Source organism: Torulaspora globosa, chromosome 6, assembly GCF_014133895.1.
Source record: "Torulaspora globosa chromosome 6, complete sequence".
NCBI classification, from domain to species: domain Eukaryota; kingdom Fungi; phylum Ascomycota; class Saccharomycetes; order Saccharomycetales; family Saccharomycetaceae; genus Torulaspora; species Torulaspora globosa.
In genome coordinates, this window is record NC_050732.1 from 39,551 (window position 1) to 61,871 (window position 22,321).

General features: G+C 49.3%; 4 protein-coding genes across 4 annotated transcripts; 1 reads left to right on the forward strand and 3 right to left on the reverse strand.

Annotated features, from left to right (window-relative positions):
• Nucleotides 1–5: 5 nt before the first annotated feature.
• HG536_0F00250 (uncharacterized protein) lies at nucleotides 6–4,088 on the reverse strand (the record flags this gene model as incomplete). Its single annotated transcript, XM_037284479.1, has 1 exon — nucleotides 6–4,088. The coding sequence occupies one exon, from the start codon at nucleotides 4,086–4,088 to the stop codon at nucleotides 6–8; it is 4,083 nt and encodes a 1,360-aa protein (XP_037140375.1).
• Nucleotides 4,089–6,146: 2,058 nt separating this feature from the next.
• On the reverse strand, nucleotides 6,147–11,420 carry HG536_0F00260 (uncharacterized protein; the record flags this gene model as incomplete). The annotated part of the gene is made up of 1 exon (XM_037284480.1): nucleotides 6,147–11,420. The coding sequence occupies one exon, from the start codon at nucleotides 11,418–11,420 to the stop codon at nucleotides 6,147–6,149; it is 5,274 nt and encodes a 1,757-aa protein (XP_037140376.1).
• A 7,158-nt stretch (nucleotides 11,421–18,578) lies between these two features.
• QCR2 (ubiquinol--cytochrome-c reductase subunit 2) lies at nucleotides 18,579–19,679 on the reverse strand (the record flags this gene model as incomplete). Its single annotated transcript, XM_037284481.1, has 1 exon — nucleotides 18,579–19,679. The coding sequence occupies one exon, from the start codon at nucleotides 19,677–19,679 to the stop codon at nucleotides 18,579–18,581; it is 1,101 nt and encodes a 366-aa protein (XP_037140377.1).
• Nucleotides 19,680–20,359: 680 nt separating this feature from the next.
• On the forward strand, nucleotides 20,360–22,273 carry RPC82 (DNA-directed RNA polymerase III subunit C82; the record flags this gene model as incomplete). Its single annotated transcript, XM_037284482.1, has 1 exon — nucleotides 20,360–22,273. The coding sequence occupies one exon, from the start codon at nucleotides 20,360–20,362 to the stop codon at nucleotides 22,271–22,273; it is 1,914 nt and encodes a 637-aa protein (XP_037140378.1).
• Nucleotides 22,274–22,321: the final 48 nt, after the last annotated feature.

Below are 22,321 nucleotides of genomic sequence, written 5' to 3' on the forward strand. Positions count from 1 at the left end.
GATCCTTATAGGAAGAGTAGTGGGACAGCGAGAAGCAGAGCTGCTGCGTTCACGCTGAGCTTCTTGGCAGCGCCTTTGTATGGCTGTAGCGACGCGGCGGCGGTCTGCTGAGTGCCAGTGGTCGACTGGACGCCCGATGGGGCGAGCGTTGTCGTGGACTCGGCGGTGCCGGCGGTTGGAGCTGTGCCAGCGTTCTGATTCGTGGTCACGGCTGCTGATGCAGCGTTAGCTTCGGTGACGGGAACGCTCGTAGTGTAGGCCGTCTCCCTGCCGTTAGAAGTCGTGGTGACCGTGCTGACAGTGGATGCAGCGTTAGCTTCAGTGACGGGAACGTTGGTGGTGTAGGCCGTCTCCTTACCGTTAGAAGTCGTGGTGACGGTGCTGACAGTGGATGCAGCGCTAGCTTCAGTGACGGGAACGCTCGTAGTGTGGGCCGTCTCCTTGCCGTTAGAAGTCGTCGTCACAGTGCTGACAGTGGATGCAGCGTTAGCTTCAGTGACGGGAACGTTGGTGGTGTAGGCCGTCTCCTTACCGTTAGAAGTCGTGGTGACGGTGCTGACAGTGGATGCAGCGCTAGCTTCAGTGACGGGAACGCTCGTAGTGTGGGCCGTCTCCTTGCCGTTAGAAGTCGTTGTCACGGTGGTGACTGTCGAAGGCCCTCCTGTGGCTGACACTTCACTTAGAGGGCAAGTGGTCGTGTAAACAGTAGTGACGCCGTTTGAAGTGGTTGTTACGGTGCTGACAGTAGATCCACCGCCAGTCTGGCTGGCTGGGACGTTCGTAGTGTACACCGTCTCCTTGCCGTTAGAAGTCGTCGTCACAGTAGTGACCGTAGAGGCAGCGCCAGTCTGGCTGGCTGGGACGTTCGTGGTGTAGACGGTCTCCTTGCCGTTAGAAGTCGTGGTGACGGTGCTGACAGTGGATGCAGCGCTAGCTCCGGTGACGGGGACACTCGTGGTGTAGATGATCTGCTTGCCATTAGAAGTCGTTGTTACGGTGCTGACGGTAGATGTACCGCCAGTCTGGCTGGCTGAGACCTCAGTGATGTAGACAATCTCTTTGCCGTTAGAAGTGGTGGTAACGGTGCTGTCGGTGGATACAGCGCCATTTTTATTAACTGGAACTTGTGTGGTGTAGACGATCGGTTTACCGCTAGAAGTCGTGGTCACAGTGCTAATTGTCGATGAGAATTCAACCGTATTCACTGGAGCTTCCGTAGTATAGCTTAACCCCTTGCCGTTCGAAGTTGTGGCCGCGGTGGTGGCTGTCAAGGTCTTTCCCGTAACTGGCATCTCGGTTAGAGGGCAAGTTGTGGCGTAAACAGTCGTCACGCCGCTGATCGTGGTCGTGATTGTTGTGACCGTCGATGGAGTTTCTGTACTTCCGGAGCTCTTGCTCTCGCTGATGGGACATGTGGTCGTATAAACAGTCGTGACACCGTCCTTGGTGGTTGTGACAGTCGAGAAGCTGTAGCTTGAAGCTCGAGATGGGGAAGATGATGCAGAAGATGGTGCAGACGATGCTCCAGTTCTTGTGACATCGCTGGCACCTTGGCCACTGGTGGACCCGGAAGGAACACTCGATGTTCCACTTGGCTTGGAAGATGCTCCAGAGGTTGCACCAGAGGATGTTCCACTTGGCTTGGAAGACACAGCAGAGGTTGCACCAGAGGATGGGCCGCTTGGCGTAGATGACGCTCCAGAGGATGCACCAGAGGATGAGCCACTTGGCGTAGATGATGCTCCAGAGGATGCTGCAGTTCTTGTGACATCGCTGGCACCTTGGCCACTGGTAGACCCGGAAGGAACACTCGACGTTCCACTTGGCTTGGAAGATGCTCCAGAGGTTGCACCAGAGGATGAGCCACTTGGCTTGGAAGACACACCAGAGGTTGCATCAGACGATGAGCCACTTGGCGTAGATGATGCTCCAGAGGATGCTGCAGTTCTTGTGACATCGCTGGCACCTTGGCCACTGGTAGACCCGGAAGGAACACTCGATGTTCCACTTGGCTTGGAAGATGCTCCAGAGGTTGCACCAGAGGATGAGCCACTTGGCGTAGATGATGCTCCAGAGGATGCTGCAGTTCTTGTGACATCGCTGGCACCTTGGCCACTGGTGGACCCGGAAGGAACACTCGATGTTCCACTTGGCTTGGAAGATGCTCCAGAGGTTGCACCAGAGGATGAGCCACTTGGCTTGGAAGACACACCAGAGGTTGCTCCAGAGGATGGGCCGGTCGGCTTAGATGATGCCCCAGAGGATGCTCCAGTTCTTGTAACATCGCTGGCACCTTGGCCACTGGTGGACCCGGAAGGAACACTCGATGTTCCACTTGGCTTGGAAGATGCTCCAGAGGTTGCACCAGAGGATGAGCCACTTGGCTTGGAAGACACACCAGAGGTTGCTCCAGAGGATGGGCCGGTCGGCTTAGATGATGCCCCAGAGGATGCTCCAGTTCTTGTAACATCGCTGGCACCTTGGCCACTGGTAGACCCGGAAGGAACACTCGATGTTCCACTTGGCTTGGAAGATGCTCCAGAGGTTGCACCAGAGGATGTTCCACTTGGCTTGGAAGACACAGCAGAGGTTGCTCCAGATGATGTTCCACTTGGCGTAGATGATGCTCCAGAGGATGCTCCAGTTCTTGTAACATCGCTGGCACCTTGGCCACTGGTTGATCCGGAAGGAACACTCGATGTTCCACTTGGCTTGGAAGATGCTCCAGAGGTTGCACCAGAGGATGAGCCACTTGGCGTAGATGATGCTCCAGAGGATGCTGCAGTTCTTGTGACATCGCTGGCACCTTGACCACTGGTAGACCCGGAAGGAACACTCGACGTTCCACTTGGCTTGGAAGATGCTCCAGAGGTTGCACCAGAGGATGAGCCACTTGGCTTGGAAGACACACCAGAGGTTGCTCCAGAGGATGGGCCGGTCGGCTTAGATGATGCCCCAGAGGATGCTCCAGTTCTTGTAACATCGCTGGCACCTTGGCCACTGGTAGACCCGGAAGGAACACTCGATGTTCCACTTGGCTTGGAAGACACACCAGAGGTTGCACCAGAGGATGGGCCACTTGGCTTAGATGATGCTCCAGAGGATGCACCAGAGGGTGGGCCACTTGGCTTGGAAGACACAGCAGAGGTTGCACCAGAGGATGGGCCGGTCGGCTTAGAAGATGAAATGGAAGATACACCAGTCCCTGTCAGCCTGCTGGCCGATTTGAGAACTGTCGATAGATCACTAGTCTTAGAAGCTGGTGCAGAGAACGAACTAGTCCTCGTTACACTACTGGCCGCCTGCGCACTGGTCGAGCCAGTCGAAGCACTCGATGTTGCACTTGCCTTAGATGATGCAATTGAAGATAGGGTGCTTGGGTTGCTCGACCTGGAACTTGCGATACCCGAAGTCTTTGAGGTACCAGAAGTAGAAGTTAAGGCGCTCGAGCCAGAAGCCCCTCCACATGGTTGACATTGTTTGGACCAGTAAAACTGTGGGAAGTCACTGTTAGCATTGTTGAAGTTGTCATGACCACAGCCAGTCATCAAATCGAAGCTAGTTGCACCCCAGATCCAAAAATCCCAAAAGGCAGCACAATCGCCTTGCATATATTCGTATTGAATTTGGAAGTTTGGCATCAACACCTTGCAAGGATCACTTGGATCAGGTTGACCGTAGACTTGGAAAGTAGCGACGTAGTCCGTTGGGTTGTCGATCAAGAAGACGTTCTCGTTCTTACCGTACAATTGAACAGTACCCTGTGGACCTTGGACACCAATGATCTTCAGCGACCATAGGTACTTGAGATCAATGAATTCCTGACCTTGGACGCGAATGCTAACCTCGTATGTGTTTGAGCCCATCCATTCAACAGACAACAAGTCCATGGAGTAAGGCATTATGTCCGATATCAGCGCATGCCAGTCAAAGTTGAGATCGGGACATTGAGGCCCAAAGTCTGAGCACTGCACATTCCTTCTTTGCAAGGAATCGGTTAACTGTGTATTTGGAACTGCCGCTGCTGCCGTTAAAGCAGACTTCAGCGACAGGCCAAGAAGCAAAAGCTTCGTAAGCGAGTGAAACATGTCGGAGTAAACCTAACTCAGTTTTTGACGATCTTCCGGTTGCATTGCCAAAACAAACGTCTCTACATCAAAGACTTTGCTTTTATAATTCTAGCTCCAACTTCCCGTTGTTCCGCCTATCAGAGGCCACTTTCTGTGATCTATGCTTACGACGATCTCGGTCTGAGTTCTAACGACCGAAGCCTTCGAGGCTCCTGATCTAGTAATATGCATGCTGGAGTTCGTCGCAATGTGGCGTCACTACGTATAACACCGTTAGCAGTTCTGAACATCGGCGCAGTTGACCTGCCTGCTGAGTAACGGACTGCCTCTTTACAGCATCTTTCCATTGTTATCCTTCCAAGCTTCCATGAAATACAATTTCCTCTTTCGGTTGCTGGCAGAAAACGTAAAAATTTGCCTGCAACCAAGGGACCGGAAAATTCGGTGCCTCCCGGCCTCGAAGTTCGCACATCTCACCCACGCCATCGCGGGGCCCCCTCGGCCCTGCTGGAAAGACATCGGATACTGGTTTCTCCTCCTTAATTCTGCATTATTTGGCGAGGCAAAGATCAGCGTATATCTTTGTCGAGCCCATTCCAACCTTCCCTTCCTCCGGCTCATCTAAGGCTGCAAACAAAATCGTGCAGCCAGCGAGCGACTGCTTCGCCCACTTCAGAGCACTGCTTCTATGGTTCTGTATAGTTCTGCAGATCTGTGTTCGGTAGGCTTCTGCGAGCTTTCCCACAGGACGAGATTCCAGGCACGCTAAAGCCTAAAAAGGCAAGCTCCCACCTTGCCTGCAAAATTGCCTTTCTCGGCAATTGCCTAGAAAAATGGAAGCTTATTTGGAAAAAGAAAAGCAGCTCGTTGAAGCAATGCTCCAGGCACAATAGGATCGCGGGTATATCCGATGATCGCTGTGATGATCGGCTCCATGGAAGCTCAGCTAGCCTGTTGTCCGTATAGCCTTTGTTGTATGACTCGTTGACAAAAAGTGCGAAGGAGCAGTAATAAGCAACGTTTGGCAACACGCTGCTTCTTGTTCGGGAAAGTTGAAAGAAAGGAAGAGTCTAAGGTCTCGGCATGGCCAGCAATTCACTCAGTAACTTCACAAATGTGATCTTGTGGACGCCAATACCCTCATTGGGCCAACATGTGTCATGAAGCGCATTCGGTGCGGTAGATCTGCGTAGATGACGAAATGGAGAGCCAAGACAGTGCCCAGATTACCCAATCTGTCGCTGGCGGCCATATCTCTTAGACTCCGGGCAGAGGGGGGCTCGCGGTTGTTCGTGTGCGACTCTCATCGTTCCTTCTGCCTCAGACGGGCGTTTACGAGCACGTCCACCCCACAGGGAGGATACAGGGCTCTTCCATAGCAACTCAAGAGTCAGCTCTTGGAATTTCCTCCGGCAGCTTGCCTCCGCATTCTTCCTCATGTTTTGATTTCTGGACCTTCATCATGCTAACGTGCTTCTCACCGTAAATGCTGTCGCACCCAACAACTCCAATGACGACACAGACAATCGCGGGGCAAGTGTCTTGTCCTAAGTAACCGAAAGCAGCTACGCCATTTTGGCGGTCGATCAGTGGAACCTACCGTACCTACCGTCTTACGCCGTATTGCATCCGATGAGCTTGTCGGCAGGGCTACCAATGAGCGGACGTTGTGTTCTGTTTTGAAACCGCGACCATTAAAAGAGCTTTCTATCTTTGATTTGAACTGCTTGTAAGGCTTTCAGCGGTTAAAAAGTGATTAGAACTTAATGCTGGCGGTATGACACGCCAGATGTGAATGCGCGCCTGGGGTAGTGCTCCGAAAAACGTTCAATCAACTGTCATCTGTAATGTTCACAAGCGAAGGGCTGTTCAGCGACTTTAAAAGCTATGCAGCTGTTAAGGTCAACGGCAGCCATTGCACCACTCCAAAAAAGCCAAAGAAGTTTAGCAGGTTGTATATTAAGCCAGATGCGACCAAAGCAAGCATCGGCTGCAACAGAAAAGCCAGGTTGAGAAAGCTATTTATAACATATTTAACGAACGAAATAACCGATTGTTGTTAGAGGTTGTAGGGTATCATAGGAAGATCAATGGTAGACCGAGAAGCAAACCAGTTGCACCAAAATTCAACTTGCTACCGGCGCCTTCGTACGACGAGAATGATGCGGTAGTAGTTTCTTGTGGGTGAGCCACTGAGGCTGTCGAATGGACAGCTCCGCTAGCGCCACCAGCAGCAGGCTGCTCAGTTTGAGAGGCTGGAGCTTCAGCTTCAGTAGTGTAGACGGTCTCCTGGCCGTTAGAAGTCGTAGTCACGGTGCTGACCGTAGAGGCAGCGCCAGTCTGGCTGGCTGGGACCTCAGTAGTGTAGATGACCTCCTGGCCATTAGAGGTGGTAGTCACGGTGCTGACAGTAGATGCACTGCCAGTCTGGCTGGCTGGGACGTTCGTAGTGTACACCGTCTCCTTGCCGTTAGAAGTCGTCGTCACAGTAGTGACCGTAGAGGCAGCGCCAGTCTGGCTGGCTGGGACGTTCGTGGTGTAGACGATCTGTCTGCCGTTCGAAGTCGTGGTGACGGTGCTGACAGTGGATGCAGCGTTAGCTTCAGTGACGGGAACGTTGGTGGTGTAGGCCGTCTCCTTACCGTTAGAAGTCGTGGTGACGGTGCTGACAGTGGATGCAGCGCTAGCTTCAGTGACGGGAACGCTCGTAGTGTGGGCCGTCTCCTTGCCGTTAGAAGTCGTGGTGACCGTGCTGACAGTAGAGGCAGTGATAGCTTCAGTGACGGGAACGTTGGTGGTGTAGATCGTCTCCTTACCGTTAGAAGTCGTTATCGCGGTGCTGACAGTAGAGGCAGCCCCAGCCGTGGTGACTGGAACTTCAGTTGTGTAGATGGTTTCTTTGCCGTTAGAAGTCGTAGTCACGGTGCTGATGATCAATTGTTTTTCGACGGTAGAGGCAACACTGGTCTCAGTCAAAGGACAAATAGTCGTGTAAACCGAAGTGACCCCGTTGGAGGTCGTCGTCACGGTGCTGGTGATAGATGTACTGCCAGTCTGGCTGGCTGGGACTTCAGTGGTATAGATAATCTCCTTGCCGTTAGAAGTCGTGGTCACAGTGGTGGCTGTCGAGGGCTTTCCTGTGGCTGACACTTCGCTTAGAGGGCAAGTGGTCGTGTAAACAGTAGTAACGCCGTTTGAAGTGGTTGTTACCGTGCTCACGGTTGATGACCTCTCCGCAGAAGTGACACAGACCCCGGTCACAGGACAAGTAGTCGTGTAGACAGATGTCGAACCGCTCTCGGTGGTCGTCTTACTGCACAAAGTGTAGCTTGTGCCTGAGCATGGGCCGCTTGGTGCCGAAGTTGATGCAGAAGATGGGGAAGAGGTGACACAGACTCCAGTCACAGGACAAGTAGTCGTGTAGACAGATGTCGAACCGCTCTCGGTGGTCGTCTTGCTGCACAAAGTGTAGCTTGTGCCTGAGCATGGACCGCTTGGTGCCGAAGTTGATGCAGAAGATGGACCAGATGGAGCAGAAGATGGGGAAGAGGTGACACAGACTCCAGTCACAGGACAAGTAGTCGTGTAGACAGTTGTCGAACCGCTCTCGGTGGTCGTCTTACTGCACAACGTGTAGCTTGTGCCTGAGCATGGACCAGATGGTGCAGAAGATGGTGCAGAAGATGGACCAGATGGAACAGAAGATGGACCAGATGGAGCAGAAGATGGTGCAGAAGATGGACCAGATGGAGCAGATGGAGCAGAAGATGGGGAAGAGGTGACACACACTCCAGTCACAGGACAAGTAGTCGTGTAGACAGTTGTCGAACCGCTCTCCGTGGTCGTCTTGCTGCACAAAGTGTAGCTTGTGCCTGAGCATGGGCCAGATGGTGCAGAAGATGGCGCAGAAGATGGACCAGATGGAACAGAAGATGGACCAGATGGAGCAGAAGATGGTGCAGAAGATGGACCAGATGGAGCAGATGGAGCAGAAGATGGGGAAGAGGTGACACACACTCCAGTCACAGGACAAGTAGTCGTGTAGACAGTTGTCGAACCGCTCTCCGTGGTCGTCTTGCTGCACAAGGTGTAGCTTGTGCCTGAGCATGGGCCAGATGGTGCAGAAGATGGCGCAGAAGATGGACCAGATGGAACAGAAGATGGACCAGATGGAGCAGAAGATGGTGCAGAAGATGGACCAGATGGAGCAGATGGAGCAGAAGATGGACCAGATGGAGCAGATGGAGCAGAAGATGGGGAAGAGGTGACACACACTCCAGTCACAGGACAAGTAGTCGTGTAGACAGTTGTCGAACCGCTCTCCGTGGTCGTCTTACTGCACAAGGTGTAGCTTGTGCCTGAGCATGGGCCAGATGGTGCAGAAGATGGACCAGATGGACCAGATGGAACAGAAGATGGACCAGATGGAACAGATGGAGCAGAAGATGGGGAAGAGGTGACACACACTCCAGTCACAGGACAAGTAGTCGTGTAGACAGTTGTCGAACCGCTCTCCGTGGTCGTCTTGCTGCACAAAGTGTAGCTTGTGCCTGAGCATGGAGCGCTTGGTGCCGAAGTTGATGCAGAAGATGGACCAGATGGAGCAGAAGATGGGGAAGAGGTGACACACACTCCAGTCACAGGACAAGTAGTCGTGTAGACAGTTGTCGAACCGCTCTCGGTGGTCGTCTTACTGCACAAGGTGTAGCTTGTGCCTGAGCATGGGCCAGATGGTGCAGAAGATGGCGCAGAAGATGGACCAGATGGAACAGAAGATGGACCAGATGGAACAGATGGAGCAGAAGATGGGGAAGAGGTGACACAGACCCCAGTCACAGGACAAGTAGTCGTGTAGACAGTTGTCGAACCGCTCTCCGTGGTCGTCTTGCTGCACAAAGTGTAGCTTGTGCCTGAGCATGGGCCAGATGGTGCAGAAGATGGACCAGATGGACCAGATGGAACAGAAGATGGACCAGATGGAACAGATGGAACAGAAGATGGACCAGATGGAACAGATGGAGCAGAAGATGGGGAAGAGGTGACACACACTCCAGTCACAGGACAAGTAGTCGTGTAGACAGTTGTCGAACCGCTCTTCGTGGTCGTCTTACTGCACAAGGTGTAGCTTGTGCCTGAGCATGGGCCAGATGGTGCAGAAGATGGCGCAGAAGATGGACCAGATGGAACAGAAGATGGACCAGATGGAGCAGAAGATGGTGCAGAAGATGGACCAGATGGAGCAGATGGAGCAGAAGATGGACCAGATGGAGCAGATGGAGCAGAAGATGGGGAAGAGGTGACACACACTCCAGTCACAGGACAAGTAGTCGTGTAGACAGTTGTCGAACCGCTCTCCGTGGTCGTCTTACTGCACAAGGTGTAGCTTGTGCCTGAGCATGGGCCAGATGGTGCAGAAGATGGCGCAGAAGATGGACCAGATGGAACAGAAGATGGACCAGATGGAGCAGAAGATGGTGCAGAAGATGGACCAGATGGAGCAGATGGAGCAGAAGATGGGGAAGAGGTGACACACACTCCAGTCACAGGACAAGTAGTCGTGTAGACAGTTGTCGAACCGCTCTCCGTGGTCGTCTTGCTGCACAAAGTGTAGCTTGTGCCTGAGCATGGGCCAGATGGTGCAGAAGATGGACCAGATGGAACAGAAGATGGACCAGATGGAACAGAAGATGGACCAGATGGAACAGAAGATGGACCAGATGGACCAGAAGATGGTGCAGAAGATGGTGCAGAAGATGGACCAGATGGAGCAGAAGATGGGGAAGAGGTGACACACACTCCAGTCACAGGACAAGTAGTCGTGTAGACAGTTGTCGAACCGCTCTCCGTGGTCGTCTTGCTGCACAAAGTGTAGCTTGTGCCTGAGCATGGACCGCTTGGCTTAGAAGATGGTGCAGAAGATGGACCGCTTGGCTTAGAAGATGGAGCTGAAGATGGACCGCTTGGCTTAGAAGATGGAGCTGAAGATGATGCTGAAGATGGAGCTGAAGATGGACCGCTTGGCTTAGAAGATGGTGCTGAAGATGGACCGCTTGGCTTAGAAGATGGAGCTGAAGATGGACCGCTTGGCTTAGAAGATGGAGCTGAAGATGGTGCAGAAGATGGAGCTGAAGATGGAGCTGAAGATGATGCAGAAGATGGACCGCTTGGCTTAGAAGATGGTGCAGAAGATTGAGCCGAAGATGATCCCCTTGGTGCTGAGGATGGTGCAGAGGATAGTCCGCTTGGTTTTGGAGCTGAGGAGGATGCAGATGATGGTCCACTTGGAGCAGGAGACGAGCCTGTGGTTGTAACAACACTGGCCCCCTGAGCAGTGGTTGAACTTGAGAAAATGCTCGACGCCCCATGTGGTGCCGAAGATGGAGCAGAGGATGTAGAAGTTAAAGTGGTTGAAGTTCCGGAGGTGCTTGAAGTCTCGAGGTGTCTTGTACAAGTTCTCGAAGTGCTGGATGTCTCGAAATGTTTCGTACAAGTCTCCGAAGTGCTCGAAGTAGAGCTTGAGCTGCTCGAGGTAGAGGTTGAAGTGCTCGAAGTAGAGCTTGAGCTGCTCGAGGTAGAGGTTGAAGTGCTCGAGGTAGAGGTTGAAGTGCTCGAGGTTTTTGAGGTACTAGAAGTAGAAGTTGAGCTGCTCGAGGTAGAGCTTGAGCTGCTCGAAGTCTTGGAGGTACTCGTAGTGGAGCTGGAGATGCTTGAAGTCGAAGCCGCTCCACATGGTTGGCACTCTTTAGACCAGTAAAGCTGTGGGAAATCGCTGTTAGCATTGTTGTTGTTGTCATGGTCACAACCAGTCATCAAATCGAAACTAGTTGCACCCCAGTGCCAGGAGCTGGCATATTGGGCTGCATCACCTTGACAGTATTCGTATTGAATCTGGAAGTTTGGCAGCAATACCTTGCAGGAATCATTAGGATCAGGTTGACCGTAGACTTGGAAAGTAGCAGTATAGTCCGTTGGGCTATCGATCAAGTAAGTGTTTTCGTTCTTACCGTACAATTGAACAGTGCCCTGTGGACCTTGGACACCAATGATCTTTAGAGACCATAGGTACTTTAGACAAATTTGTTCCTGACCTTTCACATGGATAGTAACCTGATAAGTGTTGGACCCGACCCATTCAACAGACAGCAAGTCCATGGAGTAGTACATTATACCCACGTTGTCCTCGTGCCAGTGGAAGTTGAGGCCGGGACATACAGGCCCAAAGTCAGTGCACTGCAAATTTCTTCTTTGCAAGGAATCGGTTAACTGAAAATCCGGGACTGCTGCTGCTGCAGTCAAGGTCGACTTCAGCGACAGACCAAGAAGCAATAGCTTCGTAAGCGAGTGGAACATTTTAGAGCAAGTGTGACCCTGGTTTTTGGTAGTTTATTGATTGAGAATTATTATTGGAATTCAGGTACTTGGCAGCCTCCTTTTATATATATGACTTCAGCCTTCTGACGTCCTAAAACTGAAGAATTAGTTTGCCGATGAGCAAAATGAAACCAATTCACCGAAAAGCGTGCGATTAGTGTTATCCGATGATTCTCTGGTAATTCTGCAATCGCGACTGCTTCAAAAGGTCCGCACTTTCATTTCTTGTCTTCCATGCTGTATGAAACAATACCTCCCGACCAATATGGAAACAAGGGTCTCATCAACTGAATTTTGTGAATGTTGTTAACCTCGTAACATCGCTCTAAGCTTCCATTCGTCTATCTGATCGCTTTCTGTACGTCCAAATGTTGCAAGTATCTTACCGTAACGAGCAGTAACTGAGGCGCCACGGCGCACTCTCAAGACGGAATGGTATTTCAGTTGCCAAGCAGCCAGATATTTGAAACAATAGTGCTTTTTCCTTTCGTCTCACCACTTCCGCGTTCTTCCGCTTAATGATGTTGATTAATTGGGTAATTGCGCTCATTCGATGCATGTAGTGGCGCTGCGCGTCGAATGAGGAAACATCTTTGGCTTCGACAACAACTGAGTGCCTTCGAAATTCTGGCACGTCACGTAACGTCAAACTTGACAGCCCACCCATTGTCAGAGTTTAAGATGACGCAACGAACACGGATGAGACGCGGATAATCTACCGTACGTTTTAAACAATAGAATACGTCCACGTCCAGCTTTCAGGGTCCCTAAACGACAATAGAAGATATTCCTTCTGTTTGATCCGCATTCTTCCATGCTTGGCTACGGCTGGACTTAGCTCAGAGTGATCGTTCGGGAAGAGGCGATCTCACCATGCGTTTTCGTATCCGAAATGGAGAGCTTCTCTTGCGGCTTGCGCTACGAAAACCTGAGTGACAAGAGTATCTGTACACGCCCAGCATCGGCTATGCGATGCGACGGGCCGCACCGATTCGTCCAACGGACATTCACCGGCCAACCTGAGGTCAATTCTGAGCTCTCCGATGTTCTGGAGGATGGTTTTCCAGCAAATGTGTCAACGCGAGCGTTTCGAAGCATTCTTGAAAAATTCCCATTTTCGTTATTTGCCTATAACACTTCTTCGACGGTACTGTTGAAAAGGGAAACGAGAAACCAGAGCGATAAGATGCGGCTTCCAAGTATCGGCCAAGATGTGAGACAATGGTGCTTTGATTGGCATGGAGGCTTGCATATCGCTGTACGAAAAGATCGGGCAGCCTCTCATGGTAAGAAGCTTGCGGCGTCTTCCTCTTGAACGAGTAATAATGGTAGGAAATCATAACGGTGAATAAACCCTCGCCGACTGTGAATCTTCAAAAAGTGGTTTAAAGGAGCTTACTTTAGCAGTAATTTCGATGTTGCATCTTGGTCGATCAGTCAGAAGAAGACTTGTTTGATTGGCATTTCTCTTTCAGGCACTGGAAGTCATCGTCATGGCGATTTCTTTCTTGCCGATGATCTAGTTTGTAGCGAGTCTTGGCGATATTTGAACCACATTGTCGATAATAGGGTCCCCGAATGTCCTTTTTGTCAACTACAACTCGAGCCTTTGTTATGCTATCTTGGCCCTAAGACAGTAAGGCATATGCTGTAACACCGCTAATTCCATTACTCACGCCCAAGGGGTCCCCTACCGGAAAACTCCAGAAATCAACCCAAGGAAATTTACAGCCACAGGACGGATATTATCTCGATCTGCAATTGTATCCTTAACAACCGTGGAGGAGCAGCAACTGCTGCTTCGGTCTTTTTAGTTTGTGGGGGCGTGTTCGGGGGGGAGGGTGCCATTGTCCCTCCTTATACAAAAGTTGGTGCTAGAACTGGCATGGTTCACTCAGCCCCATGTTTGATGACCAGCAAATCGCTTTAAACCAGGGTTCTGATCGATCTCACTTCTTTTGGTCTCTGGACTTTCTTGGAAAGAAGTTAGATACCTCCCGTTTGAAAACATTGCCTAGACCGCAATTATCAGGCTTACGTTGAAGTCGACTAACGATGGAAAATCAAAATAACACAGAATTCAGTCAAGTACGCCATGCCAGTCTGATAACTTGTCTAATCTTTTCTGGTTACCCTTTGATGGTGCTCTTGTGCTTAAGATCTTCGGCGCTCAGCCGTAAGATCAGTAGTTACCATGTAAGAAATGGCCCGTAGCAATTTTGGTGTTTGGAATCTAAAACCGCCACGGCTTGGTGCCACAGCAGTTTTGTTCTTTCATGAAGCTCCAGCTGACCGAATGGACTGCGTAACTCACTCGCGACAGCACTAGAGAGTAATCAGCTAACGGATTCATTCAGCAAGATTATAACATGACGAAAATCGCTATGAATCAGTACAAGCTTCTTGAGAAAACTACAGGAATTAAAAAGATGCTATGGCATCACCGTAGAAGTATTAGTGCTAGACCGAGAAGAAAACCAGTTGCGCCAAAACTTAACTTGTTACTGGCGTCTGCTACGACGACAATGGTGCGGTAGCTGTTTCTTGCAGTTGGGCTGCTGGTGCTATCAGCAGTAACCTTCCGCCGGTTAGATGTTCATTTCACGGGGGCCACAGTCGGTTACTCTCGGCATTAGTGCTGAGACACCTCACTCGCAGAACAAGTAGTCATATAGACAGTCGCATTCGGTTCTCTTTGGCTGCCATATTCTATAAAAGGTTTGAGTTGAGTCTAAAAGCCCGCTGTCGCCGATGCGCCGGAATTTTGGTACATGAGGTGCTTGTCAGGTTAGTCTTGAATTCTTCCCATCGAGGCGAGGTTTTATAGCCGAAGTGACTTGCGTTCCTCCATGAGGCTAGGGTGATGATCGCAGCAGCGTTGTACTCTGCACGCGGTGATTGCGGTAATCTCTTCCCATGAAATGTCGTATGTTCTGTCGGAAATCTGCTTCGTTGCAGTGATCAAAGCGCCTATTTTGCAAAGTCTCTATGTAACCGCTGAGAGGAACAGAACAGAGGCTGCTGCGTTTCCATGTGTTTCTAACAGGAGCTCCCCGAGAATAATCGCGAGCCTTCTTCCATATTTCAATAGCAGGATGGTCACATCAGAGGCGGGAAGCGTGTATCAATGAGATAATCGCCCTTGAGCAGGAACAATAGCGCTCTCAGCTTCAGGAGGTGCATCAGCGAAATGACTGATGACTTTCTAGAGACGCGAGAGATCAGCGAGACTCGCCACACCGATACTGCGAAGCCAGGGCCTTCCCGCCAAGTTCTAGGACACTCTTAACGCAACTTATCAAGTACGAATCCCATCAAGCACCGCTAGAACGAATTTCATGATGCTTTTTGATATTCGATCTCGAATAAGCCAACACTCCCAAACAATACTTCTGATGTAAGCTACAAGTTCGGAAGCCCTTGGTTGCTACGATACACAGTTCGGCACTGCAACCGGGCATAAAATGTGAAGAAACTCAACGTGACGACTGTTATTTCTTCCATCATTTCCTTCCTTCGACGCTTGGCAATCTTGACCGATTAGGTACTGTTCAGGCAATCGAAGGCCGTCCCAGAATGGCAAAGCTAGCACAGAATTCGGAAAGAAGACTTACCATTTTTGGACAAGGAAATAATGCCAGAAGCATAGCTTGCCTTCCAGTTCCATAGATGGTAGCACTTGGCAAATCCTCGGCACCGCTACAAGCATCGAATCCTTGTGATGATCTTAGCGTAGCAGCCTCAAGCAGGTATTTGACCGTCGAAAATCGTCCTGACGCTTTATCTGCATAGGGCGGCCTCCCTTTTGGGTTTTTCCACTAAATCTGGAAAGCATAGAACGAATTAGGCCTCCAGTGCCCGAGAGTCAAGCCAATTCTTACAAAATTTCTCGATGGTTGTCTTGCCAATTACGTCTGTCTGCCTCCTCACGAGAGACCTAGAGCTCTACGAGCCGCTATCCATGTTTCTTCAAGAAGGAGATTTAGGATACCATCCTCGGTGTCAACGGTTTCCTAATGAGGCTGCTAGTTCCACAATCGGCAAGTAAGTCTTAGAACTCTAGGAACGAGAACCAATCTTTGACGAGATTTTCCCTATGGTTACGGCCTGTAGAATGATCGGGAACTACAGTGAAGCAATCTGGCCAAAATTCACCTATCGGTCGCGTGCCTTTATCTTCCATAGACTAAAAGGGAAAGAGTATATGAAGTCTCCATAATGCTTTCAGGAAATAAACCGATTATGGACAGCCCACTAGATCCTCTGGTAGCTCTTTCTTGTGTAAAACAATAGGACCCAGGAACAATAGATCCGTAGCATATGGTCTAGGTCCCCCAGTGATTGAACGAAAAGGATGCTGCTCACTCTGCGCGCCTTCTTAGCCTTAGATTCAAGTCTCTTGTGAACTTTTTCGCAGGAAGAAGCATTACAGCTTTCAAGCCAGCATCAGAGGCATATTGCATCACTTCTTTCTCAATAGCGTCCATGTTTCCACAAACGACAGTAACCATTGGTTAGATGACTAAACCAAAGAGTCGATAAAACGCCGGATGGCTGGCAAACAGTAAAAGCCAGTCAAGGTCTTTTTTTTTTGAAGGTGAGATTTTCACATCTTCTGCCTCGAAATGTAGATGAATGGAGCTGTCTGTTAGAATGGAAGTTCGACAGTTACTCGAATCCCCATGTCATGGGCTTTGTAGTGAAGAAGGTTTCGTGGTGAGCATCTGAAATGCTTCAAAGGACAGTTGGCGACCCCTCCTTGAATGACGATGGAATGCCGTGGCAGCTGGACAGCTGAAGATCCGTTCTTGGATGGCAATGGAAGACTATGGCAGCTGGAGAGCATCCTTGAACGACAATGGAATGCTATAGCAGCTGAAGAACGTAAATGCTATGCAAAAGGTGGAACGTGACAGGCACACCGCCGCATCCGACAGCCTTGTTCCCGAGTTCGAAGGCGACTGTGATGAATAGATATTGATACCCCCTCCGACTACCGACAGTTGTGAGTTTCCGCTCAACAGCTTGGTGTTTGAAACCACAGGCTCGTGTCGAGCCGCGACATCGCCTTTCCAAATATCTTCAAGATCATAAGCTGAGATACTTGCATGAGTGGCATGCGATGCTGCATCCTCGGGCTGCTTCAACTCTACTCACTGTTATAATTAAAAGCCTTCGGCTCAAGCTTTGGATGTTTCCTGGAACAAAAAGTTTAAACTTTGCACAACGATTGACAGCCCTTGTACAGCTCTTATCGGTTGCATCCTTTGCAGATCTGCTATGATCTTGACCTAACTGGGTATGAAATAAACTGCGTCGGATTTTTGATAGACCTAGTGCAATAGTTTCAGGTTCCTAATGTAAACTTATCATCGGAGGGAATTGATAAGGTGATCCTCGCAGGCCAATTCAAAATAATGGTTTAATCTAAGTCGACCCTATTGTGGAACAACTTAGCCAAGTTGGCATCTAGTCTTTTATTTGTGTTGTTTGTCTGCAATTTTGCATATGCGAGCGCGATAAATGAACGCTGGCCCTAATAGATTGTTCTTGTTGAAGCCGCAAACATCTCTCTCGCCCAGGAAAGCGACAACCTTGGAGTCAGATGTTCCTCAAGGCGACAGTTTACAGTATATAAGTGTATCTAACCTAGGTTTCATAAAGAGGCCTCGTGCAAGGATTGAGCAGATTTGATGACGGTTTTGCAGCGTACAACCATCTGTTACGTATCTAGTCTTTTCATAGACAGGATTCAGCCTTCAGAAAGGATAGAGACCAAGATGTCGTCCACGCATTTTTTTGTTTTCCTTCCGCAATGAACGCTAAGAATGTAAGTTGCAGTCAACCTACAAAACAATAAAATAAAGAATAAACAAAACGCTACAATGAAAATAAGAGTCAACATTAGAAGCGCAAATGCAAACTGCCTCGTAAGCGTCTAATCTGTAGTTTTTGATGATATTCTGCCTTGAAACATATATCCTGGCCGCAGAATAATCTGCAGCGATCAAAGCACAATGTGATGTCTCCATTGGACTCAAGCCTGGATAATCAATGTGATTCGTCCCCGTCCATCTGCATTACAGCCAGGAAACGAATGGAAACCAGTAATCGATTAACAAGATCATCAGCGATGGAGGATCGCAGATCAGCAAGAATCGCAAATAAAACGTGCTCCGAAGATTCTGATGCGAGTTCCTTGGAGATCTCATTACAGACAAGCTGTTGCAGAGTAAGCTACTGAGAAAACGATTGTAGGAGCTAGTAAACAAGACGATATTTTAGCGTTCTGACCCTGGCGCCCAAAGCGACAAACTGGGCACCCACATGAACAAAGAACAGGCTCAGGGTGATAACTCTCATCAGCATCTTCTAGAGCTTTATCTCATTTCGAAGTTCAATTGCGGACGTGTTATATGCTCAACTGACGTCCACACGATGTTCAAAAACGTACTCAAGCCGTCAACAAAGATTCCGAGAACATTCCAAACGTTACATCAATACCGCCATGATTCTCTGCTGGTCCAGAGCCTCGACGAAGAATACCGTGAAGAAACTTTGCGGTAGAGAAGGACCATGAAAATACCTCCAGCAACACCAATGAAACTGACAAAGCAGATACAAGGCATTCAATATCTCGCACCGATCAGCGCATGCCTTGAATTAAAATATAGTCAGAAACCAAAAAGCCGCGCAAGCCTAGTGCATCATCTAACGGATACAGCGCAGTATCATAAACATCTCTCAGCTGTTGAAATTTGAGCGCAGAAAATATATATATATGAATAATTGTTACTTGCCAAGATGGTAGTGGGAATGCTGAAGGAACTTCGTATTATGAATGGCTAAATGCACTTTCTGTTAATAATGACTGGCGCAGGCAGGCGCCAGTCGGACTTCGAGAAGTGGAAACAGCCCCACTTTATAGCAAATAAATGCTTGGCGCGCGCGGCGCTACCATCGAATCCGCAAAGGTGTCAATCAAATTCAGTCGTGATTTGTGATAGTAATTGTCTACTTCTCGTAATGAATAAATAATACTCTGTAAAGTGGTGAATGGTTATAGAAAGAGTCGTTTAGTCTGTTGAGATCTCGTCATATGGATTCTGCTATTTGCATGATTCAGCCATCTTATCTCTAAAATTCATCGGCGTATGGCAGGTTGGAGACATCGCCGACGGCGACGTAGTTAAATTTGTCTAGTTTGAAAGTACCGGCAGAGTCGATCTTCAATTCAGCAGGAACTGCGGCGCCGTCGTTCTCCAGAGCGAATTTTAGAGCGGCATAGTCCTTGGCGACAGAGATATCCTTGCCCTTCTTGAGTTCGGAGACGACCTTCTTAATGTTTTGTGCGACCTGTGTGGCGTCGGGGCTCTTGACAAACAGAGTGAAGAGACCAATGTTGTTGAATCTTTGCAATTTGGCAGAGTGGACCAGCGGGGCGAGGTCGGATAGAGGCGAGGTCACGTAACGGGAAAGCAGTTCGTACTCACCGAACGACTCCTTGGCGACTGGTACGGCGATGGCAGCGACAGAGTCGGCGTGGGCAAATCTGGCCCTGGTCTCACCGGAGTAGGTCTTTGGTGCCACGGAGGCCGCTAATGGACTGCCGGTAGGCAAAGAACTCAACAAGGAGTCACTCACAAACTTTTTCAAGTCGGCCTCGTTAACGCCCTGTCCGACGATCTCGATGTTCTCCTTGGTGTAAACCTTGTCAGCGAATGCCCTGATATCATCCAAGCTGACCGTCTCCACGCCATCGTACAAGACAGTGTTGCCCAGGCCCTTTCTGAAAGTCACGTTGTACAGCAGATCCTCAGCCTTCCTCAAAGGACAGGTCTCAGCGACCATCAGGTCATGACGGGCTGCTGGCAGAACAGTCTCCTTCAGTTCGTGTGCCTTGAAAGACGTCTTGTACAACACATTGCCTAAAGCGTTCACGTAGTATGGGAGATCCTCCTTCAGGAAAGTGGCCTTTAGAGTGATAAATTCTCTGTCTACGGTCGATTCAAACTTACCACCCAACAACTCGGACTCTCTCACCAATCTCAAAGCAGACTTACCGCTCGTGTTTTGGAAGTTGAATCTAGACAGAAGATGTGCAACACCGTCCTTTGTAGCGTAACGAGAACCACCATGCACTTTCACAGCAAGTGTGGAAATCTTGCCACTGCCGTCGGTGGCACTAACCGTATAACGTCTTAAAGCTTGTTTGGCGAATTGTAATCTGGTAGACATCTCAATCTCGTTGGTCGGACGCAATCCTGGTTCAAATCTCGTTTCAATCGAAGTATACGCTCGGCAAAGAAATCTCAATTTATCACTCCGTTACCAGCTCTTACAAAACAAGTTGGGCTCCAATGGGTCGCAACCAATCCCTCACGAACCACTCGATCCTACAGGAACTATCGGTATGCCCATTGACTGAGCTGCTCAGGCTGAGCTGAATGCTATCCAGCTGGTTCTCTCATCGTAGTTACCGGTGAAAAATTTCGTACTCTTTGATTGGCTCGTCGCCGGCGACGCGCGGCGCTACCATGCATAAAATTGCCAATCTATAAGCTTTAGAGTCTCAACAGCGGTGCTGTGGACTTCTTTTCTAGCCAGATTCCCGGACACGGCTGGACGTTAGTGCAGCCTCCTGGATTGAGTGACCAATTCTGCGTCCTGATTTTCCAGCGAAAGTTCTCTCGAATTTTGCCAAAAAAGAGAGCGAAACTGGGACACCAGCACGCACGCCAGCAATCTCGCTAGCCATCAGCCGTGAACGCTGATTCTTGATAGTTTCGCCTCGTCTTTACTAGTTATTTAGTGTCGTCGTGGCACGTGACTGACTGAAAAATCTTAGGCAAAGACGTCATAGAAAGTATAGCGATGAGCTGCTCATACAGGCTGATCTGCCCCAGTAGTAGCCCGCAATGGCCTCAGTTGCGCCTGTTGGAAGCACCCAAGCGTCTGCCACGCCGGCAGCTACTCCTACGCCGGCAGCGAGCAATGCTGCCGACGACACAGTGACACTTTCTTCGCTAGAGCAGAGAACTCTGAATCCGGAATGGTTTTTGTATACTGAACTGGCAAGATTTTACCTTGGGGAACGTGCAGCTTTGATAATTGATTTGCTTATTTCAAAGGGAAGATTGAGTGTGTTCGAGATACTGGAAAGATCACCTTCTTTGGACGCAAGAAGTATTAGAACAGCTCTGGTATCTTTGATCCAAGTCAGATGCGTCAGATATTGGGAGGAGGTTGCACCGTCCGGGAGATCTACCACGTACTACTATTTCAACGAGGATGGGCTGCTGCTGTTTTTGTACTCTGGCCTGATTATCGAGGAAGTGAGCCAACAGGTTCCGCAGAGCGATTTGGCAGCGCAAATCGCACAATCAATTCTTTCTTTGGGCTCTATTACTGTCAAGGATTTTTTGCACAACTTCGAGAGCTCAAAGAATGAAATTTTGTCAGTATTTGTGCAGCTCTGTGAGTCAGGATTTCTATCGCCTTTGTCCAAGTTGCATTATGCGCCATTGAACGACCTGTGGACGCATCTATATGAAAAGGAATACGATGCTATACCAAGGACGTCGACCCTCTCGGACCTTAAGAAAAGGACCGAAGCTAAAGGAAAAGCTAAAGTGGAGTTCCAGAAACTGCTCAGTGCAGCCAACGACACGAGCAGCATTCTAACAGTTGATCCTGAAACATCCTTGAGGACTGTGGTAAATACCGCGCCATTGGTCTTGAATCTGGAGAGATTCTTAAAGAGCCGAAGATCCAAGCAGCTAGTCAAGCTTGCTAAGACCAGGACGGGTTCCGTTCCAGCAGAGATTTACAAGGTCGCTCTAGCGATCTCTGAACGCAAGACACCGCCACTGGTAGATCCGATGAAGAGAACAGGATTGCTGCAAGAACTCGACGAAGCGAAGGCCATCGAGGAGGACTTGGAACTTATGGAGGAGAAGACCCAAGGAGTTACGTTCAACGCCATAGATATTTCAAAATACCTACCTTCTACTTTCGACCTTCGTGGAACTATGGTATCAACTTTAAAAGGCACCAGAAATTCAAACGATACAGGCGGCCAGCCGAATAAGAGACTGAAAACCGAGGATGGATTCGTGATTCCTCCATTGCCCAAAAATATTAACAACGAGGTTGATCAGAATGAAGACGAAGATTTTGAGGATTTTGACGACAACGATCCAGATCCACATTCGATCTCTCTCATCAATAATCACCTAAGACTGCTCGCCTCTTCAAGTATCCCATTCCTCAAAGAGTCAAGGCCGGGCGTGTATTATGTACCTTATTCGAAGCTGGTTCCTGCACTCAAATCTTCCGTTTACGATTATTTGCTTGCTTCTACTCTGGGTCCATCGGCAATGCGCATTCGTCGCTGCATTTGTGCCAATAGTTTAGTGTCAGAGAAGGTAATCAACTCGACAGCTCTTATGAAGGAGAAAGACATTAGATCTACTATTGCCTCCCTTGTGAAGTATAACGTGGTTGAGATACAGGAAGTCCCAAGAACAGCAGATAGGGCTGCTTCCAGGGCTGTATTCCTATTCAGATCAAAGGAGAGGCATGCTTACGATTTTATGAAGCAGAATCTTGCCTGGAATATTGGAAACCTCTTATTCAAAAAAGAGAAACTGAAGGAGGAGAATATTGATCTTCTAACAAAAGCAAATAGAGATGACGTTAAAGGGAGAGAAAGTGAACTTTTACTGCCAAGTGAGTTGAATCAGCTTAGAATGGTCAACGAGCGCGAATTGAACATAATAACTCGCGTGTGTCGGGTTCTATCACTTTGGGAAGTTTTCAAATTCTTTTGAATTATAGAGAGCTATCAACGTAATATCTATAAAACACAACATAACAAA